The sequence below is a fragment of the Salmo trutta genome, chromosome 20 (assembly GCF_901001165.1).
Source record: "Salmo trutta chromosome 20, fSalTru1.1, whole genome shotgun sequence".
In the NCBI taxonomy this organism is placed as follows: domain Eukaryota; kingdom Metazoa; phylum Chordata; class Actinopteri; order Salmoniformes; family Salmonidae; genus Salmo; species Salmo trutta.
This window is the reverse complement of record NC_042976.1, coordinates 26,322,878-26,344,112: the sequence shown is the minus strand read 5'-3', so window position 1 is coordinate 26,344,112 and position 21,235 is coordinate 26,322,878. Positions and strand designations below refer to the sequence as shown.

Sequence of the window (21,235 nt, the reverse complement as noted above, 5' to 3'; positions counted from 1 at the left end):
ATGCTACTAGCCTCCTGCTCTGATGACATGACTTTAAAGGTAAGGCCCAGTGCTTCTACTTCAGCCAAGATTCTGGACACAATGAATTGCACCTCTTTCCTATGACCATGATCTATATGTCAATATAAGAATGTAATGATTACATAGTGAGTTTAAAGTGTGCTGTGCTCTTCCCCAGATCTGGAGTATGAAGCAGGACTCGTGTGTCCATGACCTCCAGGCCCACAGTAAAGAGATTTACACTATCAAGTGGAGCCCCACCGGCCCAGGCACCAGCAACCCCAACTCCAACATCATGCTGGCTAGGTGGGACACACACACAGCTCCTAAGCTTGTTCTGTGACAACGTTGTGATTTATTAGTTGAAAATGGGCAGTGTGTGTGACAGTGAAAGGGTCTCTTGTCAAAAAGTGTCCCAGACATCCTCTCAGGTCTAGTAACTGTCAGTGGTTGAGGGACATAAAGCCTATGACCCAGACATGAATGCATGTGTAAATGTTACAGTTCAAATAGCAGAGGTATTTACAACCTCTACTGGCATCCCCTGGGATGGGCCTATATTTCATTCTTGATGTAAAACTGCCATTACTGCTATGACTTGTGAGGAACTTGATAGTTATCTGAGGTAAATGCGGCTATTGTACACCGAGATACAGCTCCTGTCTGATCCTGTGATTTATTTGGTTCTTTCCAAACTTCTTTTTTGAATTTAGTTTTAATCTCCATCTTTTCCTTTGTCTTTGTAAAGTGAGATTTGCAACCTAGCCAGGTTGACTTACACTACCTAATAATAACATTTTGATGAGAAAGTGTTAATGAAAGTCTGCTTCTCTTTTCATTAACACTTGCTTTCAACCGTGTCTCTCCTTTTGTGGTGACAGATATTCACACCATCACCATTTCACTGATCCTACAAAATCACACCTTCTTTTGGCTCTGTGAATCAGCATTTTGAAATAGAATTTGTGTCGAGCACCAAAGCAAACTTATTGACATGTTTCTTACATTTCATAACCTTCTTTCCATGTAGTGTTGTCAATCTAAAGCTGGAAAAACTACCCGGCTGCTACTTTGTCATAAAAGTGTTAAATCGCCTGTCAAACCCTGTAAATTAACATTCGTATGGAAAGACCAATGATAGCTTGTTGATATAAACTTAAACAAAGTTTTCATGCATTTCAGTTACAGTATGTCTTTGCATGTTGTAGATGGCAGTTAGTAGATGGAGAACTGACCATGTGCTATGTTGTACCCCTTAGTGCCTCGTTTGACTCAACTGTGCGTCTGTGGGACGTGGAGCGAGGTGTGTGTATCCACACCCTGACCAAACACCAGGAGCCCGTCTACAGTGTGGCCTTCAGCCCTGACGGGAAGCACCTGGCCAGCGGCTCCTTCGACAAGTGTGTCCACATCTGGAACACCATGGTGAGTCACCCAGGAGATTATAACAGCTTAAAACAGGTTATAGCAGCTAGTTACTTGGTCATGGAAAACCCCTGGCCCCAATGCATGACCCAGACAGTGAGGTCAGTGATGTTGTAAGGTCGAGCAGGCAACTATGGCCATCTAGCAGTCCTCACCAGAGTTGGTTGTGTTGTGGTTGCAGACTGGAGCCTTGGTGCATAGCTACAGGGGGACCGGAGGGATTTTCGAGGTGTGCTGGAACAGCACAGGAGACAAAGTTGGTGCTAGCGCTTCAGATGGATCAGTAAGTTGTCATATTTTAGTTGAATTGGATTAGAATTGGTGTTTCAAGCTGTGTATCATTTGTAATGATCTGTTTTCTTTCATTTATGCAAGCACTGTCAATCACATGTTTCTGGATGTTAAAGGGATACTTTGGGATTTTGGCAATGAGGCTCTTTATCTACTTCCCCAGAGTCAGATTAACTTGTGGATACCATTTTATGTCTTTGTGTCCAGTATGAAGGAAGTTAAAGTTAGTTTTGTGAGCCAATGCTAACTAGCGTTAGCGCAATTACTGGAAGTCTATGAGCATCTACTAGCATTCTAGCAGATACCCATAGACTTCCAGTCATTGTGCTAACGGTAGTTAGCAATTGCGCTAGCACTAGTTAGCAACTTCCTTCAAACTGTACGCAGAGACATCAAAATGGTATCTACGAGTTCATCTGACTGGGGAAGTAGATAAATTGCCTCATTTGCAAAATCCCAAAGTATCCCTTTAAACCAAAGTGAATAAAAGCAAAGCCCCTAATGCTTTAGTCTCAGGACCAATGCTTTCAGAAGTGCATGGAGAGGAACCAAAATAATCCGAAGCATAATATGTATTATTAATCATGTTATCTTTGCCCTCCAGGTATGTGTTCTTGATCTCAGAAAATAGCATCCTGGCAGTGAATTTGAAGTTGGACCCTGCCATCAGCAAACACTCTCATAGCTCAAAGCAGGCCTGGCAACATGGAGGACATCCTCATAGGGTGGACACAGGAGACCTTTTAACTACCATAACCTACTTAATGGCAGAGGCAATCCTCAGTTTGTGGATTTGTGTCTCCTGTTTAAGACCACAAAGAACATTTCCTGGGTTAATTAACATACTGGACTAAATCCAATTTATTTTGTTCAGCCATGTTTTAAAAGGTGCCTAAAGAGGAAGTGAAATGATGACCTGCCTCGTGGCCAGCGGCCCTGCTGTTATCTGGCTAGGGTCTGAATCATGAGGAAGAGGGTTTGTACAGGAAGAGGTGTGAGGAGAGACAGACCGGTGTTTTGGGTGTGTTTGACATGAAATTGTGAAAGAAAGGTTGTGTTTTAGGACTTATCTAAGCACATGTTAGCCCTATGGTGACCTGAGTTGAGAAACAATATGGGAGACATGATGAGAGTGACATTGTTATTGCTGCACTGGCATTCTCAAATTATGTGATGTTTAAATTGTCCTCAGTGGAGAATAGTTCCTGTTTAAACAGTACTTTTAACAAACGGACTTCTGAAAGTCAGAGTTAAAAAAGGTGCCGCTATGAGGTAGTTCTGTGCTCGCATTTAATAACATCAAGGTCAACCAAAATCACCAAACTGCCAAGTTTAACTTCTCTAAGTTTGAATGACATTTAATTCACTTTAAAAAGAAAATATGCAAAAAAGCGTGGTTTATAAGCATATATTCTCCCTTCTGGATGTACATTTAATGAATGTAAAGATATGTAAATTAGAAAAATACACAGACTTATATACTGTGTATATATGTTTATATTCAGTACACTTTAACGTAATCTTCTAGACGCTCAATACTGGCTAGAGCTATCACATCTTTTCTTTGCTGATACTCAGTTACAAGACCTGATTCAATTTAATGCATGTCAGATAGATGTTTCTTTTGTTACCATGTATGTTATTTTATTCTGCCAATTATGTGTGTATCAGGTTGGTGTGTTAAGTCAGGTGGCGCTGAAGTGGACTGTAGTCATTTCACTGATGGCTCTTTACACTTTAAGCCATGGAGATCTGTGCCTCAACGTAACTGCATGGACCATGGGTAATGATGAATGGGATAAAGATGGGATGTTACATTCTGTAGGCTCTACCTGTTTTGTCGGGGTTACCCCTGGCTCAGGTCTGGGATGTGAAACAGGACCTGTCTGTATTCAGCCCTAATGACAACCATTGAAATGGAAATCAGAACAGACAGAGAGCATGCTGACTGAGAAGGAGTGGATGCTGTGAACATTTGTATTGTGTTGTCTTAATGTTGCTTTAGTAGCAAAGTGTCATCACTAGTCATCTACTGAGCTTTTCTTACAGTACTCCTTTGTTTGGCAGCGTGATCGTTCTGGTGGAAACCCAGGTTACACGCTGACTGATCAACCAGGCTCTGATTGGTCAAGTGGAAGTCCTGCTGTAGCTTCTAAGCTGTGATTGGTTGAGTTGGGTTGAGGTCCCGACATTGCCACCGCCTGATCTAATTGGTCAGATTGGACTTATTATTTGACTTGCCTGTATGATGGATTTAGCTTTAATTGTGTGCAGTATGTCTACTTGTACTTATCGTGGTCTAACGTGACAGTCTTTTCAATCTAACAAGCCACCACTTTGAGAATGCCTTTTTTTCTGGTCTATTCTCTTTCAGTCAAGCTAATTTTTAGAGCACTTTTTCAGAAGGTAGGCTCAGCTTTTGTTTGGATTTGTGCTGAAAGAGGAAGGCCAGCATTTTCCGTCATTTTTATATATATATATATATATATAATCGGGCGTTGATGTTTTTTTGCTGAGAGCCAATATTGTCTGTGTCAGACTGAGAATCGGGCTGTGGTTGGTGGCCATCTTGGCATGTTGAGAAGCCCAGTGTGGAATAAAGTGCTGTTACTGACAGCGATCTCTCTCCCACCCCAGTCTAGGATATGGTCATCTGTTTCCAAGACTAAACAATGAATTCACACTCAATATCTCAAATAAATCACTCTATTTTGATATGAGAAAACACTGCGTCCGTTTCTTGTATTGTTGGGTTCTTGTCACTTATGCAGCAGAATGTATAGCATTACTATGATCATGTGCATAATGATGAAGTAGACAGTGTGTTAGTGTAGCACTGTAGGAGATATTTAATGTTATCATTTAGCTTGTGATACATTATCAAACTTGAAATGACAATGCACTGAGACCCTGCTTGAATTTGGGTTAAAGATAACACCACAAAACCTCAACAATTGCTCCATGTTTAATACTGTATAAAATAGAATCAAAGTGCAATGTAAAAAAATGTAATGTTAACCCTAACTACATATTGTTTTCCTCGAAATAGCATCTCAGGTAAGATATTCCCATTATTTTATGCTTTTGGGGGCTAATTATGTGAACAAGGCATATAGGCATACATGCTTCTGCAGTAAGTAAGGCACATTTAAAGGGCAGTAATACAGATGTAAGATCTTCATTTGAGCCAGTTTGCTAAAGCAGGAATATAAGGTAGCCTTGGACTATTCCATTACTGTACAGGTGATAGTTCAATAATGTAACACCACACTGTCTAGCAAATGGCGATTTAAGAGGGCTGTGTGTGTGTTCAGTGCTCAGGCAAATTAAATGGTCCTGTTATTTATGGTCACGACATATGAGGAGCAGACTGGTGGCCAAATGTGTCATGTTGTTCTGTGATAACAGCAAACCTATGACTGTGCTACAGCAGTAATTAATTGGCAGTTCTTTAGAGCGAAATAACTGAAATGGTACAGGTAGACAGATCATTTTTAACACTGCTGTTGGATCTAAAGAGGTGTCTGAGTTGAGGGTTTTCAAACAGAGGATGGGGACAGGGTCTAAAACTCAGTGGGGGAGAGACAAAAACAAGATGGAGAGTGGAGGCTGGCAGCAGGTGATGCAGCAGCTTGTGGCTCCAGCTAGTGCCTTGCAGAACTCCCCAATGATTCTCCATCTGCGTCTATATCCTCATAGTCTTGGTGCTCAGTGGAAATGTCGATTTCAATTGTACTAGACTCTGAACCTAGCAAGACAAAATAGGGGAGATGACTGAGTTAAGTGGGTATATACAATATATCCCTTCTCTTGCACTTCAAATCATAACTCCCAAGTGCCTAAAATTATCATACGTCCTCTGCTGCTGCTCTGTTCATTCAAGGCATGCACAACAACTTCATACAAATATCTGGCATATGTTTCAAATGATTGACAAATGTATTTTGGGAATTTTAGAATAGTTTCGACAGGACTCTATTTGCATGTGTTGTTATGGGTTCAAATATTTGGATCCTCTTGTTAAAAAAAAAAAGTCAAGCCTAACAATTTTCACCTCAACTCTATATTGAAACTTAATTCCCATGGGATTTACAATCCTTGAAAGTCATGATTTACATATTTTTACTTTATAAAAAATCTAAAATATGCAGACCTATATTCATAAACAAGAAACACTAAAGCCTTAAATGTTTCTTTATTTCTTAAGGGGTTTTCATTAAAGTTTGGATGACTGTCAGGGATCCTGATCATCAATCAAAAACATTCAATATTGGTGTACATTATCTTGAAATTGTGCACACAAACAACTCACTAAGTCTGTTTAAATAGTAGAACATTTTCAATATTTGACATTATGGACTTAAGATATACAGCAGCACATCCCTGTTCAATACATGTTCTACTATACTACAAAAACAGTACAGTGCCTTCAGAAAGTATTCATACCCTTTGACTTATTCCACATTTTGCTGTGTTACAGCTTCAATTCAAAATTGATTCAAAATATTTTTTCTCAACCATCTACACACAATACCCCATAATGACAAAGTGAAATTATGTTTTTAGAAATACTCTATACAGTGCATTCGGAAAGTATTCGGACCCCTTGACTTTTTCCAAAAAATGTACATTACAGACTTATTCAAAAATGAATAAAATAAATAAAATCCTCATCGATCTACAAACAATACCCCATAATGACAAAGCGAAAACAGGTTTTTACAAATGTGTCGAGTCACAGATCTGGGGAAGGGTACCAAAGAATTTCTGCAGCATTGATGGTCCCCAAGAACACAGTGGCCTCCATCATTCTTAAATGGAAGAAGTTTGGAACCACCAAGACTCTTTCTAGATCTGGCCAATTGGGGGAGAAGAACCATGATCAGGGAGGTGACCAAGAACCCGATGGTCACTCTGACAGAGTTCCAGAGTTCCTCTGTGGAGTTGGGAGAACCTTCCAGAAGACAACCATCTCTGCAGCACTCCACCGATCAGGACTTTATGGTAGAGTGGCCAGACGGAAACCACTCCTCAGTAAAAGGCACATGACAGCCCACTTAGAGTTGCCAAAAGGCACCTGAAGGACTCTCTGACCATGAGAAACAAGATTCTCTGGTCTGATGAAACTAAAGATTGAACTCTTTGGCCTGAATGCCAAGCGTCACGTCTGGAGGAAACCTGGCACCATCCCTACGGTGAAGCATGGTGGTGGCAGCATCATGCTTTGGGGATGTTTTTCAGAGGCAGGGACTGGGAGACTAGTCAGGATCGAGAGAAAGATGAACGGAGAAAAGTACAGTGAGATCTTTGATGAAAACCCACTCCAGAGGGCTCAGGACATCAGACTGGGGCAAAGGTTCACCTTCCAATAGGAAGGTTCACCTTCCAACACCTTCCACCTTCCAATAGGACAACGACACTAAGCACACAGCCAAGACAACGCAGGCGGGGCTTCAGTACACTTCAGTAAAGTCTCTAAATGTCTATGAGTGGCCCAGCCAGAGCCCGGACTTGAACCTGATCGAACATCACTGGAGAGACCAGAAAAAAGCTGTGCAGTAACGCTACCCATCCAACCTGACAGAGCTTGAGAGGATCTGTAGAGAAGAATAGGAGAAACTCCCCAAATACAGGTGTGCCAAGCTTTTAGCGTCATACCCAAGAAGACTCAAGGCTGTAATAGCTGCCAAAGGTGCTTCAACAAAGTACTAAGTAGGGTCTGAATACTTATGTAAATGTAGTATTTAATTTTTTTATATGTAATACATTTGCAAACATTTCTAAAAACCAGTTTTTGCTTTGTCATTATGGGGTATTGTGTGTAGATTGATGAGGAAACAATTGAATCCATTTTAGAATACGGCTGTAACGTAATAAAATGTGGAAAAAGTCAAGGGGTCTGAATACTTTCCAAATATATACATACATACAGTACACATATCCACATCTTTTTTAAATAAATGTTCCTATATTATTTTCCACGAACCCTACCACCCCTCCCCTAATTGGAGTAAACTAATGAACAACAACACTTATGCATCTACTTCCAGCTTATACATACTATATCAATTTTACGGTCACAATCTATTTTACAATAGTTATCTTTTGTTTGTTTTTACTCCTATCCTTCCACTACCCTTAACCCCTCCCATCTATCTCTGAACACCATCCAGTCTGATTTCTATTTGCCATATATTTTTTAACTGTGATGTTTCACAAAAGTTCTGAACCAAGCCAAAACTGTTACTATGCCACTCAGGAACAGTGGTGTGTATTCATGGATGCCAAGGGAAGCCAGGCTTCCCCAAAAAATGGACTAAGAAAAAAATGTATATCTCTTTGTGTTTTCATAATTTTCTTTAAATTCGCAAGATGCTGAATGTATCTCACTGGAGAAAGCATCCAAGTGACCGAAACAGTGCCCCTCTGTCTCTGTATGTGTAGACAATCCATCTGATGCTGTCTGGTCAAAAAGATTATGACATTGTTGCCGCCCATAGCATTGAATGCAAGGGAAGCCAGTGACCATTTGGCCTTCCTTGATTAAAAAAGTTTAAAATAATAGCCAATCAGCGTTGAGCTAAACTGAGTGAGCTGAACTGTGAATGGTCCTGGTACGCCAAAAGAAAGTGTCAAGGGAAACCAGTTTGGATTTGGCTTCACTCCTATCACAGAGAAATACGTCATCGATAGAAACAACTTGAATTGTTGCATCTTGTTGTGTGTTGTCTTCCGGTGGCTAGCTAGCTAGCAAAAATTGGCCTTTTCCTAAATTAGCCATGTATGGAGATAGGGATTTTGTCTTGTGGTTTTACTTAATTCTCTATACTGGTTAATGATTATAACTGCGATTTTGATCCAACCATAAAATACATTTTGTCCCTGGACTGAGATGAAGGAAGGTCAATATGTAGCTAGATGTAGAAGGCTAATGTTAACTAGCTAAGGTTGCCCATGAAAGGAAATTAGGCTAGCGAGCAAGAATTTTAGCCAGGTGCCTAGGACAACAAAAAACTGAAGCGTGTACTGTACGGTAGAGACTGTTTCATCAACATGAAAGAGAGGAGGATGGTATTGGCATTTCTCTATAAGTCTGGTGAGTCAAAATGTTTTTTTTTCTGCTTGCATGAACACACACACACAAACACACACATATAAATCAGAACCATGGCCAGCCACATCACATTTAGCTTATGTTGATTGGACTAAATTGTTTTTAGTATCTTTAAGTTGTCAATGTGTTAGAGTAATCATAGTTGATATGATGTTGAAGTTGAAATGGTGCTGGAATAGTAGTGTTTGCGACCTGCAGTATTTCTCTGTGGTTCTAAATCAATAGTTGTTTAGTAGTCCGAAATTGTCGGAAACATTAACTTTATTGACCATACTGTAGGTCATGTAACTGTTTGTTACCAGCAATATACTTTACAAAGTTGAATTTCTGCTGCCACAGTGTCTTTTTATTGTCTCAGCCTTAGGCATATATCACGGTCGCAAGGCATATGAACTAACAGGTTTAATAGCAAACAAGGCATTAATCACAACACATTGTATTGTATATTTGTCCTTGTGTTTTAGGTTATTGTCCTGCTGAAAGGTGAATTTTTCTCCCAGTGTCTGTTGGAAACCAGGTAGCAGGTTATCCGCTATGATTTTGTCTGTGCTTAGCTCTATTCCGTTTCTTTTAATCCTAAAAAACTCCCTGGTCCTTGCCGATGACAAGCATACCCATAACATGATGCAGCCACCACCATGCTTGAAAATATGAAGAGTGGTACTCAGTGATGTGTTGTGCTGAATTTGCCCCAAATATAACTCTTTGTATTCAGGACATAAAGTTAATTTCTTTGCCAATTTTATTTTTCAGTTTTAATTTAATTCCTTATTGCAAACAGGATGCATGTTTTGGAACGTTTGTATTCTGTACAGGCTTCCTTCTTTTCACTCTGTCATTTAGGTGGTGAAATCTCTGAGCGGCTTCCTTCCTCACCATCAACTGAGTTAGGAAGGACACCTGTATCTTTGTCGTGACTGGGTGTATTGATACACCATCAAAAGTGTAATTAATAACTTCACCATGCTCAAAGGGATATTCAATGTCTGTTTTTTTTCTACCAATATTTTATATTTATTTTTATATTTAACCTTTATTTAACTAGGCAAGTCAGTTAAGAACAAATTCCTATTTACAATGACGGCCTACCCAATAGGTGCCCTTCTTTGCGAGGCATTGGAAAACCTCCCTGGCCTTGGTCTTTGTGGTTGAATCTGCGTTTGAAATTCACTGCTCGACTGATGGACCTTAAAGATACAGTAACTGTATGTGTGGAGTATAGAGTTTACGTAGTCATTTAAAAATCATGTTAAAGACTATTATTGCACACAGAGTGAGTTCGTGCAACTTATTATGTGACTTGTCAAGTAAATCCTTACTCCTGAATTTATTTAAACATGCTATAACAAAGGGGTTGAATACTTATTGACTGAAGACATTTCAGCTTTTTAATTAAATTGTTCAAAGAAAATGTAAAACATCATTCCACTTTTACATTATGTGTTTAGGCTAGTGACACAAAAGCTCAATTTAATCAATGTTCAATTCAGGCTGTAACACAACAACAGTTGGAAAAAGTCAAAGGATGTGAATACTTTATGAGGGCACTGTAAATGTCATTTCTTGATGAGAACCAAATCCTTTTGTCCCTGGTAAATTCTCCTGGCTTAGACCATCATCCTCTACAAGAAATCATCTAAGCTGGACCTGGGGACAATGTCTGACAGTATTATATTATCAAAACTGGCTTTACTAAGGGAACCTTTGCCAGGTGAGTGAGGCACATTTCCTATGGGTCTGAAGCCATCTATAACTTTATAATCTAAAACCAAACCCACGGTGGTATAATATGAAACAGACCAAGAGCAGCTTTATTGGAAGCACCATGCACAGTAGAATCTAGATGATGATGACCAGTGTGGGTATTACCGGTTTCACCAGCCCGGATACACTCGGGAGTTACCATTGCCATTGTCCCTGCTCTGCAGCCATGTATGCCCATTACCTTCTGATAGGACGCTGATGGCGTCGGAGGCTGGCTGCCCATTGCCTTTGATGTTCTTGCCAGTCATGTTCTTGGGCTCCTGGACGTGGCTCTGGTAGAGCAGGGTGGAGCCCACGATGGGGTTGTAGCCCCCCACTTTAGCCGCCGAGGTGGAGGCTGAATCCCAGGCCAGCTCCCTTCTCCTCTGCAGGCTGCAGTCCACGTCAAAGCCTGTCCAGCCATGGAAGGCCAACGTGTTGAGGAAGCCTGACATGGGGTTCAGGATCCCCTTGAAACAGTAGAACACAGAAACCCTCAGGTATGAACAAACCTAAGCCTTCAGTGTAACACACTAACATTGGTGCTGGACAAGTTTGCTACACAAACAAACGCTTTGGCTAAGATCTTTTACTATAATCAAAATGGATTCAAAGTGAACCCACCATGATAAACCAAGTGATGAGGGCTGTGTTTCGTATATTTTTCAGGTCACTGGCTTTTATGTCCGTCTGCATCTCCAGGTAAAACAGCAGGCTCTCATTGATGATGTTGGGAAGCCAGCTGAAAAGTGTGAATTATGATACAGGTATTGTACATTAATGGCAGGAAAGCATACAGAATGTTTTAGAGGGATTTGTCTAGAGAATGAGTAGTGGTCTGATACTCGTTAAATGTTGAACATGGAGGAAACCTCTTCTACTGAGGCTTATTTTTAATAGTGCTAATGTTTTGTTCCATTGCTGACTGGACAAATTCACCCAGGGCTACCTACAAAAGTAATTAAAGTAATTGATTAAAAGTGTAGTAAAAAAATCAGTTGAAGTGCCAGTTATTCAATTTGGAAACTTGGATATTAGATTCCAAGGGGCCTCTGCGGGCCTTCATAATGTTCTGAAAGTGTTTTTTTTTTTTTAAATACATGCATTTACACTACAGCATTATAAGTATGACCTCTCTGAGGAAAGTCATGGACTTTATGAAAGACATTCAGGAAGGACAGTTGCCTTAATAAAATGTAAGGTGACTTTGTTAACAAGAGCTGTAATATACAATACCAGTCAAAAGTTTGGACAAACCTACTCATTCAAGGGTTTTTCTTTAATTTTACTATTTTCTACATTGTAGAATAATAGTGAAGACATCAAAACTATGAAATAACACATATGAAATCATGTAGTAACCAAAAAAGTGTTAAACAAATCGAAATATATTTGAGATTCTTCAAAGTAGCCACCCTTTGCCTTGATGACGGCTTTGCACACGCTTGGCATTCTCTCAACCAGCTTCGTGAGGTAGTCACCTGGAATGCATTCAATTAACAGGTGTGCCTTGTTAAAAGTTCATTTCTTTCCTTCTTAATGCATTTGAGCCAATCAGTTGTGTTGTGACAATGTAGAGGTGTTATACAGAAGATAGCCCTATTTGGTAAAAGACCAAGTCCATATTATGGAAAGAACAGCTCAAATAAGCAAAGAAAAACAACAGTCCATCATTACTTTAAGACATGAAGGACAGTCAATATGGAACATTTCAAGAACTTTGAAGGTTTCTTCAAGTGCAGTCGCAAAAACCATCAAGTGCTATGATGAAACTGGCTCTAATGAAGACCGCCACAGGGAAAGGAATACCCAGAGTGACCTCTGCTGCAGAGGATAAGTTCATTAGAGTTAACTGCACCTCAGATTGCAGCCCAAATAAATGTTTCACAGAATTCAAGTAACAGACACATCTCAACATCAACTGTTCAGAGGAGACTGCGTGAATCAGGCTTTCCTGACGAAATGCTGCAAAGAAACCACTACTAAAGGACAACAATAATAAGAAGAGACTTGCTTGGGCCAAGAAACATGAGCAATGTACATTAGACTGGTGGAAATTTGTCCTTTGGTCTGATGAGTCCAAATTTGAGATTTTTTGTTCCAACCACCTTGTCTTTGTGAGATGCAGAGTAGGTGAATGGATGATCTCTGCATGTGTGGTTCCTACCATGAAGCATGGAGGAGGAGGTGTGATGGTGCTTTGCTGGTGACACTGTCTGTGATTTATTTAGAATTCAAGGCACACTTAACCTGCACAGCTACCACAGCATTCTACAGCGATACACCATCCCATCTGGTTTGCCCTTAGTGGGACTATAATTTGTTTTTCAACAGGACAAAACACACCTCCAGGCTGTGTAAGGGCCATTTGACCAAGAAGGAGAGTGATGGAGTGCTGCATCAGATGACCTGGCCCCCACAATCACCCAACCTCAACCCAATTGAGATGGTTTGGGATGAGTTGGACCGCAGAGTAAAGGAAAAGCAGCCAACAAGTGCTTAGCATATGTGGGAACTCCTTCAAGACTGTTGGAAAAGCATTACTCATTAATCTGGTTGAGAGAATGACAAGAGTGTGCAAAGCTGTCATCAAGGCAAAGGGTTGCTACTTAAAAAATCTAAAATATATTTAGAATTGTTTAACACTTTTTTGGTTACTACATGATTCCAAGTCTGTTATTTCATAGTTTTGATGTCTCCACTATTATTCTTCAACAAAGAAAATAGTAAAAAATAAAAACTCTTGAATGAGTAGGTGTGTCCAAAACCTTTGACTGGTACTGTAGATTCCTCCATAACCATTTCACTTGCCATCAAGTTTTTGTATGCTGTTTGGCTGACAATACAACAGAACACAATACAATATAACACAATACAACAGATCACAGGAGAAATTGCATACTGTGTACTGTGTATACAACAATGAAATGCAATATTCTGGTCTTACCAAATAAAAAAGACCAGCATGATTTTGAAGAAGCGCATTTTTATCTCTGTTCCCAGGCGTCTCTCGTTTTTTGTGTAGATCCCTTGTCGTCCCTTCAATAATGCTGTCACTGAATGGAAAATACAAACGTTCACTTCCTTTCCTTTCTATTTTGATGATCATCACAAAACCTTTATTTTGAAAAAGAATAGGTATGAAAGATTAAAACGTTTAGAGATAAAACACATTTCTGTAGGCCTATACAGTTCAATACAATAGAGCTGTTAGTATCTATCTCTGTATGGAATATCTGATATGAGTGTGCTGGGCCCTGGTCAAAAGTAGTGCACTAAATAGGGAATAGGGTGCCATTTTGGAAGCATATTGCCTGTTCAGGGCTCTGTATCATAAAGAGCTTGGGCCGGAGGGGCAGGGTGAACTGACCTGCAGACACAGTCCTGGCGAACAGTGTAGGGTTGACTATAAGCACCAGCATTAGAGGAGCGTAGGTAGTAATGTAGTGAGGAATGGCATGCTGCAGGCCATTTTCACAGCTGCAACACAAGACAGCACACTGAGAGAAATGCACTGCACATCACACAACCATGCACGTTTCCTCCAAGCAGGGAGGAAGGATCACAGGAGAATCAGTAGAGAGAGAAATGTTGGGTTTGCATACCACAATCCTCAGTCATTTAACTATAATATGGCTATTGACTGCCAGCACTGCACAGGTCTTGGAATGCACAGAAAACTGGTCTAACATCAAGAACAAAAGCAAAACATTATGTTATTCACTGTATAACCCACACCAGTTAGCACAATATCATACATTCCTCATCATCATGTATTCTGAGACAATGCTCACTCATCCCAGTATGTTGACAGTCAGCAGTACAGTAAACAGTCACATTTTCAGTGCATTTCAGAACAACACAAGCGTGATGTCATAGACACAGACAAAGCCAACCCACTGGGCACACGCTGGTTGAATCAACATTGTTTCCACTTCAATAAAATGACGTTGAACCAATGTGAAATAGACGTTGAATTGACATCTGTGCCCAGTGGGAAGCTGTTGACATACCTGGAGATGGATGGGTAGTAGAGCATAGCCACACCCTCCACACACAGCAACACCGCCAGACCCCATGTGATCATGTGATAGAGGATGATGGTACTGATGGAACAACAAGACACACATCACGTCATGAGCCAGGCAGAGATTTCAACAGACACAGTATACTGCACACAATATTTCACTGATTACATATGAGATACACGGTAAAGCCCAGAGAGAAGTGGTATCAGAACTGAAGAGCAGATTTACACATCCGCTGCCTAATGGAAGTGACATATCATTAGGCCAGTATTAATAATTCAAAACAATATTTGTTTTTGCGTTACATCAGAGGCTGTAGTACTTTTCCCCAACTGGAAAGACAGGAGTTCTATATTGAGGAGTTGTAGCTATATTATAATGAGAGATTACAGATATTATATTGATGATAGCGCACATCAGAGGCTACAGTACTTTCACCAATTGGAGACATAGTCAAGAGTTTTATTGAGCGAAACAGATTTGATATAGAAGTGATACAGCAGAAGGTGATAGATGGCAGGGGGAGAGTATAGACTACCTGATTCCTGCAGATCTTCTGACCACCAGGAAGACGTCCACAGCGTAACAGAAGGTCCACCAGAAAGATGCACTGAAGAACAGCTGGATCCACATCTCGGGAACACAAAACCAGATTCAACATCAGAACAACACACTGTATATAAACAATACTTCATCTAGCATCATACAGGATTATAAACATGGTTTAGAATCTCTCCTGAATAAGTAACTAGATAGCTTTTTAATGTAACTAAAACTAATATAGGTCGAATCTCTTTTATTTCAAATAAGCCTATGTATGTGTCTCCATATGCATTAAGAGTTACATGTATACATGACCATCTCCGCAAATGTCAGTCAGTGTGTTCAAGCCCAAAAACTGGATCAAGGTTGCTAAATGCTTCCTGCAGAGTAATTTACTTATTCAGGGAATTTCACATGCTCTAAATCAGTGGTTCCCAAACATTTTATAGTCCCGTACCCCTTCAAACATTCAACCTTCAGCTGCGTACCCCCTCTAGCACCAGGGTCAGCGCACTCCCAAATGTTGTTTTTTGCCATCATTGTAAACCTGCCACACACACAGACTATACGATACATTTATTAAACATAAGAATGAGTGTGAGTTTTTGTCACAAACCTGCTCATGGGAAGTGACAAAGAGCTTTTATAGGACCAGGGCACAAATAATAAAATAATAATAATCAATAATTTTGCTCTTTATTTAGCCATCTTACATATAAAACTTTATTTGTTTATCGAAAATTGTGAATAACTCACCACAGGTCAATGAGAAGGGTATGCTTGAAAGAATGCACATAACTGCAATATTGGGTTGTACTGGAGAGAGTCTCAGTCTTAAATCATTTCCAACACACAGTCTGTGCCTGTATTTAGTTTTCATGCTAGTGGGGGCTGAGAATTGCCAAGGCAGGATACTCTGAGCGCAGCCCAATCCAGAAATCTGGCAGTGGCTTCTGATTAAATTCAATTTTCACAGAACCGCTTGTTGCAATTTCGATGAGGCTCTCTTGTTCAGATATCGGTTACTGGACTGGAGGCAGGGCATGAAAGGGATAATGAATCCAGTTGTTTGTGTCATCCGTTTTGGGAAAGTACCTGCGTAATTTCGCACCCAACTGAAGCTAATCTGAAAACAAGGCTCCCTAAATTTTATCACCAAATCAAATGCGCGACCCGGGCTGGTAAAATTCTGGATCATTGCTACTCTAACTTCCGCGATGCATACAAAGTCATCCCTCGCCTTCCTTTCGGCAAATCTGACCACGACTCCATTTTGTTGCTCCCAGCCTATAGACAGAAACTAAAACAGGAAACGCCTGTGCTCAGGTCTGTTCAACGCTGGTCCGACCAATCTGATTCCACGCTTCAAGATTGCTTCGATCACGTGGACTGGGATATGTTCCGGATAGCGTTGAATAACAACATTGATGTATACGCTGATTAGTTAAGCAAGATTATTAGCAAGTGCATCGGTGATGTTGTACCAACAGCGACTATTAAAACCTTCCCCAAACAGAAACCGTGGATTGATGGCAGCATTCGCGTAAAACTGAAAGTGGAAACCACTGCTTTTAATCAGGGCAAGGCGACCGGAAACATGACCAAATACAAACAGTGTAGCTATTCCCTCCGCAAGGCAATCAAACAAGCTAAGCGTCAGTATAGAGACAAAGTAGAGTCACAATTCAACGGCTCAGACACGAGAGGAATGTGGCAGGGTCTACAGTTAATTACAGACTACAAAAAGAAAACTAGCCCCGTCGCAGACCACGATGTCTTGCTCCCAGACAAACTAAACAACTTCTTTGCTCACTTTGAGGACAACACAGTGCCACCGACACGGCCGCTACCAAAACCTGCGGGCTCTCCTTCACCGCAGCCAACGTGAGTAAAACATTTAAACGTGTTAACCCTTGCAAGGCTGCCGGCCCAGACGGCATCCCTAGCCGCGTTCTCAGAGCATGCGCAGACCAGCTGGCTGGTGTGTTTATGGACATATTCAATCAATCCCTATCCCAGTCTGCTGTTCCCACATGCTTCAAGAGGGCCACCATTGTTCCTGTTCCCAAGAAAGCTAAGGTAACTGAGCTAAACGACTATCGCCCCGTAGCACTCACTTCCGTCATCATGAAGTGCTTTCATTTGCACACAAAAAATCATACTATGATGGAAAGACCTGTGTGTTGTCCTTGTTAATGTAGACAGAGAAGAGCTCCAACTTCTTAATCATAGCCTCAATTTTGTCCCGCACATTGAATATAGTTGCGGAGAGTCCCTGTAATCCTAGATTCAGATCATTCAGGTGAGAAAAAACATCACCCAGATAAGCCAGTCATGTGAGAAACTCGTCATCATGCAAGCATTCAGACAAGTGAAAATTATGGTCAGTAAAGACAACTTTAAGCTCGTCTCTCAATTTAAAAAAATCACGTCAATACTTTGCCCCTTGATAACCAGCGCACTTCTGTATGCTGTGAAAGCGTTACATGGTGCCCTTATCATTTTATAGTGCAGAAAATACACAAGAGTTCAGGGGCCTTGCTTTAACAAAGTTAACCATTTCCACTGTCGTGTCCAAAACGTCTTTCAAGCTGTCAGGCATTCCTTTGGCAGCAAGAGCCTCTCGGTGGATGCTGCAGTGTATCCAAGTGGTGTCGGGAACAACTGCTTGCGCGCACGTTACCACTCCACTATGTCTCCCTGTCATAGCTTAGCGGCATCAGTACAGATACAAACACATCTTGACCACCAAAGTCCATTTGATGTCACAAAGCTGTCCAGTACTTAAAAAATATCCTCTCCTGTTGTCCTGGTTTCCAGTGGTTTGCAGAAGAGGATGTCTTCCTTAATTGACCCCCCATAAACGTAATGGACATATACCAAGAACTGTGCCAGGCCCGCCACGTCTGTTGACTCATCCAGCTGTAATGCATATAATTCACTGGCTTGTAATGCGAAGCAGTAATTGTTTCAAAACATGTCCTGCCATGTCACTGATGCGTCGTGAAACAGTGTTGTTTGATGGAGGCATTGTCTGTATAGTTTTTTGGGTCTTTCCCCCAGCATTGTCCCAGCCATATCCACGGCAACAGGAAGAATTAAGTCCTCCACAATAGTATGGGGTTTGCCTATCCTAGCCACTTGGTAGCTTACTACTTGAAAGTTGTCTTAATTCTTGCTCAAAAAACTCCCGTGGCTTATTTTTCAAATTGGCATGTTTTGTTTCTAAATGTCTGCAGAAGAGTGAAGGTTTCATTGAGTTGTGAGATAGTACTTTTGCGCATATAACACACTGTGGCTGAGGAAAGGCACTACTCCCAACTTCAGAGAACCCCAAATCAATGTAGTTCTCATCATATTTGCCCCTCTTCGATGGTCCAACGTCGCTGTCTGTTGTTCGGTGCTTTCCTGGGTACATACGGACCGTTAGTGGAATTCCCGTGAGAGAGTAACAGTTAATTTGAATGGATGTTAATTATTTGACTAGGCTACTTGTATTTGACATTGTGTTGTTATTTCGCTGAACACTAGATGGTTTAATTTTATTTTTGGCAGTGAAACGAGGCTACTCAGGCGAGAAAACAACCTCCCCCAAATGTATAGCCCCGTTGGAAAATATAAATGGACTGTTTGAAAATAATGTAAAAAATTGTGAATCACATTTTTATTTGGCGCACCCCCAACGGCATTGCGCATACCCCCAGTTTGGGAATACCTGCTCTAAATAAAGGTGTTGGTTCAACACGCCTGACTCTCCTCAACACCCTCTGCTGTGTGCAGTGAGATGGTTGTTATAACTTCTTTAAGCTTTAGGTATGAAGGAAGTTAGAGGTAGTTTCACGAGGCATGACTGGAAGTCTATGGGTATCTGCTAGCATGCTACTTCTAACTTCCTTCATACTGGACACAGAGACATAAAAATGGTATCCACAAGTTCATCTGACTCTGGGAAAGTAGATTAAGGGCGCCATTGCCAAAATCCTGAAGTATCCCTTTAACCACCAGTCATGCAAGTGACTGTTTCAAATGTAAGATCATATCATCTGGTAGCCTGTTACTCCCAGTACTGTATATTTGCTGAGCTCAAATTTGTCTCCTCTGCTAGGTCAGACGGTTTTCTTGGTTAGGTCACATGGTCAAGAAAACATCTATCATACATACTGCACTGCCAACACAGAACACCTCTGGCCACATGTCGCTGTTGTTGGCCACATTGATCCCTCTGACAAGGTTGGGCAGGCCCAGCCAGATGGATGACCTCACTATGATACCTGGAGGAGACAAACACAACAAGACCTCTCAAAACATCTGACCATCTTATAAAGATCTGTTTTACAGGATGTCAATGAGGGGGGCTCCCGAGTGGCACTGCATATCAGTGCTAGAGGCTTTACTACAGACCCTGGTTCGATTCCAGGCTGTATCACAATCACAATTGTGTGTGTGTGTATCCGTTGCTCCTCCACATACACATTCTCCTCTCAGTCCTTGTGTAATGATTGCAGTGAGACCCCCAGGCCTGTTATAAAATCAAGCTAGTAGGCTAACAATCCATTCTTTAACTGATGATATGTGAGACCTATTGGCCTGCAAAATGCCTAATGCATAAATTGTATTTCACTAGCTACAATATCTGGTTCCGTCATATGCTATGATAAACAATCTAAAATTGTACAATAAAGTAGAGGGACACAATTGCAAACGTGGTGTACGCCTTCAACTTTGATTAAATTCTCCATGGTATCGACAGTGACGCGCAAGGTGTTGATGAAAAGTAACGGGATATAGCCTTACCTGCACATCCCAGTATATCACATATGCTGATGATAAACAATATTCTCGACGAAGAAGCTGGTTTGGGAAGAGGGTACTGTCCAAGGCGCCTGTAACCCCTACGTTTGGGCAACATTTGTAAAATAGAAAATATGAAACTTAAACTTGCGCTACCGATGCAAATGGCGCCAAAGAAGAGGGGCTGAAAAGTAATGACAAATTCGGTCGATGCGTCTCGGTTTGGGCAGCAGAACGTCTCCAGCCTTGGGGATGCCATCATGGACTCGATGGAAAGAAGCAGGCTACGGCGTCAGGGGAGAAAAGAAAGTTAAATTCATTAATTTAGTCCGTGGCATGAGGTCTGTTTCAAGTGAAAATCACGGGTTGGTTCATCATGTGCTTCTATTTAATCCTTCCAGTCAGGGTTTAACTGCCCCACATTGGTAAGAGGCCACATAAGAATGTTGCTCAACATTTGTAGTAAAAAGGCTTAGGCTCCTTTTTTTTAAGTTAAATGTTTCCACAAAATTGTCCATGCCTCTATAATATTAAGTATAAATTGCGTTATGAGTGTGAGAAAACGTGGAAATTAAGTGTATAAATGTGTGTTCAGGAAAATACTGAATCATACCTTTAATAAATAGCAGATGCTGTAGTCCTAGTGGACAATATGAAATGCACAGTATGCAAACTTTTTTACCAATTGTACAAGAACATCTGATACTATGCAGTTGTTTGGAGTGGTTTGAATGTAGCTAGGCTACATTGGGAAGTTGAAATAGAGTAACAAAGTTACTAAGCCATACCCTGTCCAGACAGATCATTTATGAATAGCCTACTGTGCAGCACCTGACCTGAGTAGCTGGAGGAGCTGCTACATTCCAGCTCTAAGAACCAGAAAAGCAGGTGAACCGTTGTACAAATGATTTGTGGATCAATGGAGCTATGAATATGCATTGATTACAGAGAGGACATTCAGTGGGTTTATACAGTGGTATTCTAATCCATGCACCTTCTCTGACAAGGCACAAAGTAATGTGTGTTTTAGGTTTACAGTGGCAGGGATTATATCAACATAATATTGAGTTGTAGGCTATTATGATTTTGAATTTTTGCAGCTCTCTCTTCTCTTTCCTTCTCTCTCAATGAACAAACCTATCTGCTACTGACATCTGGTGGTGGATAAAATAACTTACGTAGAGAATGTTTTCATTGGAGAATCACGTTGCATCCATGAAGAATGTATGTCACAAAATGTGCATGCTAAGGAGTGCCTTGCCGTGTTTTCTCACTGTCAAATGTTTGCCTCGATAATGTC

At 40.8% G+C, this 21,235-nt stretch overlaps 2 protein-coding genes across 3 annotated transcripts in view; one reads left to right on the top strand and one right to left on the bottom strand.

Annotated features, from left to right (window-relative positions):
- LOC115155786 (F-box-like/WD repeat-containing protein TBL1X) overlaps positions 1–4,441 on the top strand; it is a 14,875-nt gene extending 10,434 nt beyond the window's left edge. The window contains exons 11-15 of the mRNA XM_029702738.1: positions 1–39; positions 179–306; positions 1,260–1,425; positions 1,607–1,708; positions 2,321–4,441. The exon at positions 1–39 is cut by the window's left edge and continues 36 nt beyond it. Of these exons, the coding sequence (XP_029558598.1) occupies positions 1–39; positions 179–306; positions 1,260–1,425; positions 1,607–1,708; positions 2,321–2,347 (462 nt within the window). The 3' untranslated portion in view covers positions 2,348–4,441. The remainder of the gene's footprint in view (positions 40–178; positions 307–1,259; positions 1,426–1,606; positions 1,709–2,320) is intronic.
- A 100-nt stretch (positions 4,442–4,541) lies between these two features.
- On the bottom strand, positions 4,542–20,840 carry LOC115155787 (G-protein coupled receptor 143). 2 transcript variants are annotated; one of them, XM_029702741.1, is made up of 10 exons: positions 20,549–20,840; positions 19,939–20,219; positions 19,306–19,415; positions 15,140–15,234; positions 14,587–14,679; positions 13,944–14,053; positions 13,521–13,629; positions 11,198–11,315; positions 10,776–11,043; positions 4,542–5,464 (listed from the first exon to the last, which is right to left on the bottom strand). In XM_029702741.1, the coding sequence occupies exons 2-10, from the start codon at positions 20,195–20,197 to the stop codon at positions 5,361–5,363; spliced, it is 1,266 nt and encodes a 421-aa protein (XP_029558601.1). In that variant the 5' UTR covers positions 20,198–20,219; positions 20,549–20,840; the 3' UTR covers positions 4,542–5,360. The 2 variants fall into 2 exon arrangements, with proteins under 2 accessions (XP_029558601.1, XP_029558600.1); XM_029702740.1 differs by lacking the exon at positions 20,549–20,840 and having other exon boundaries at positions 19,939–20,528.
- Positions 20,841–21,235: the final 395 nt, after the last annotated feature.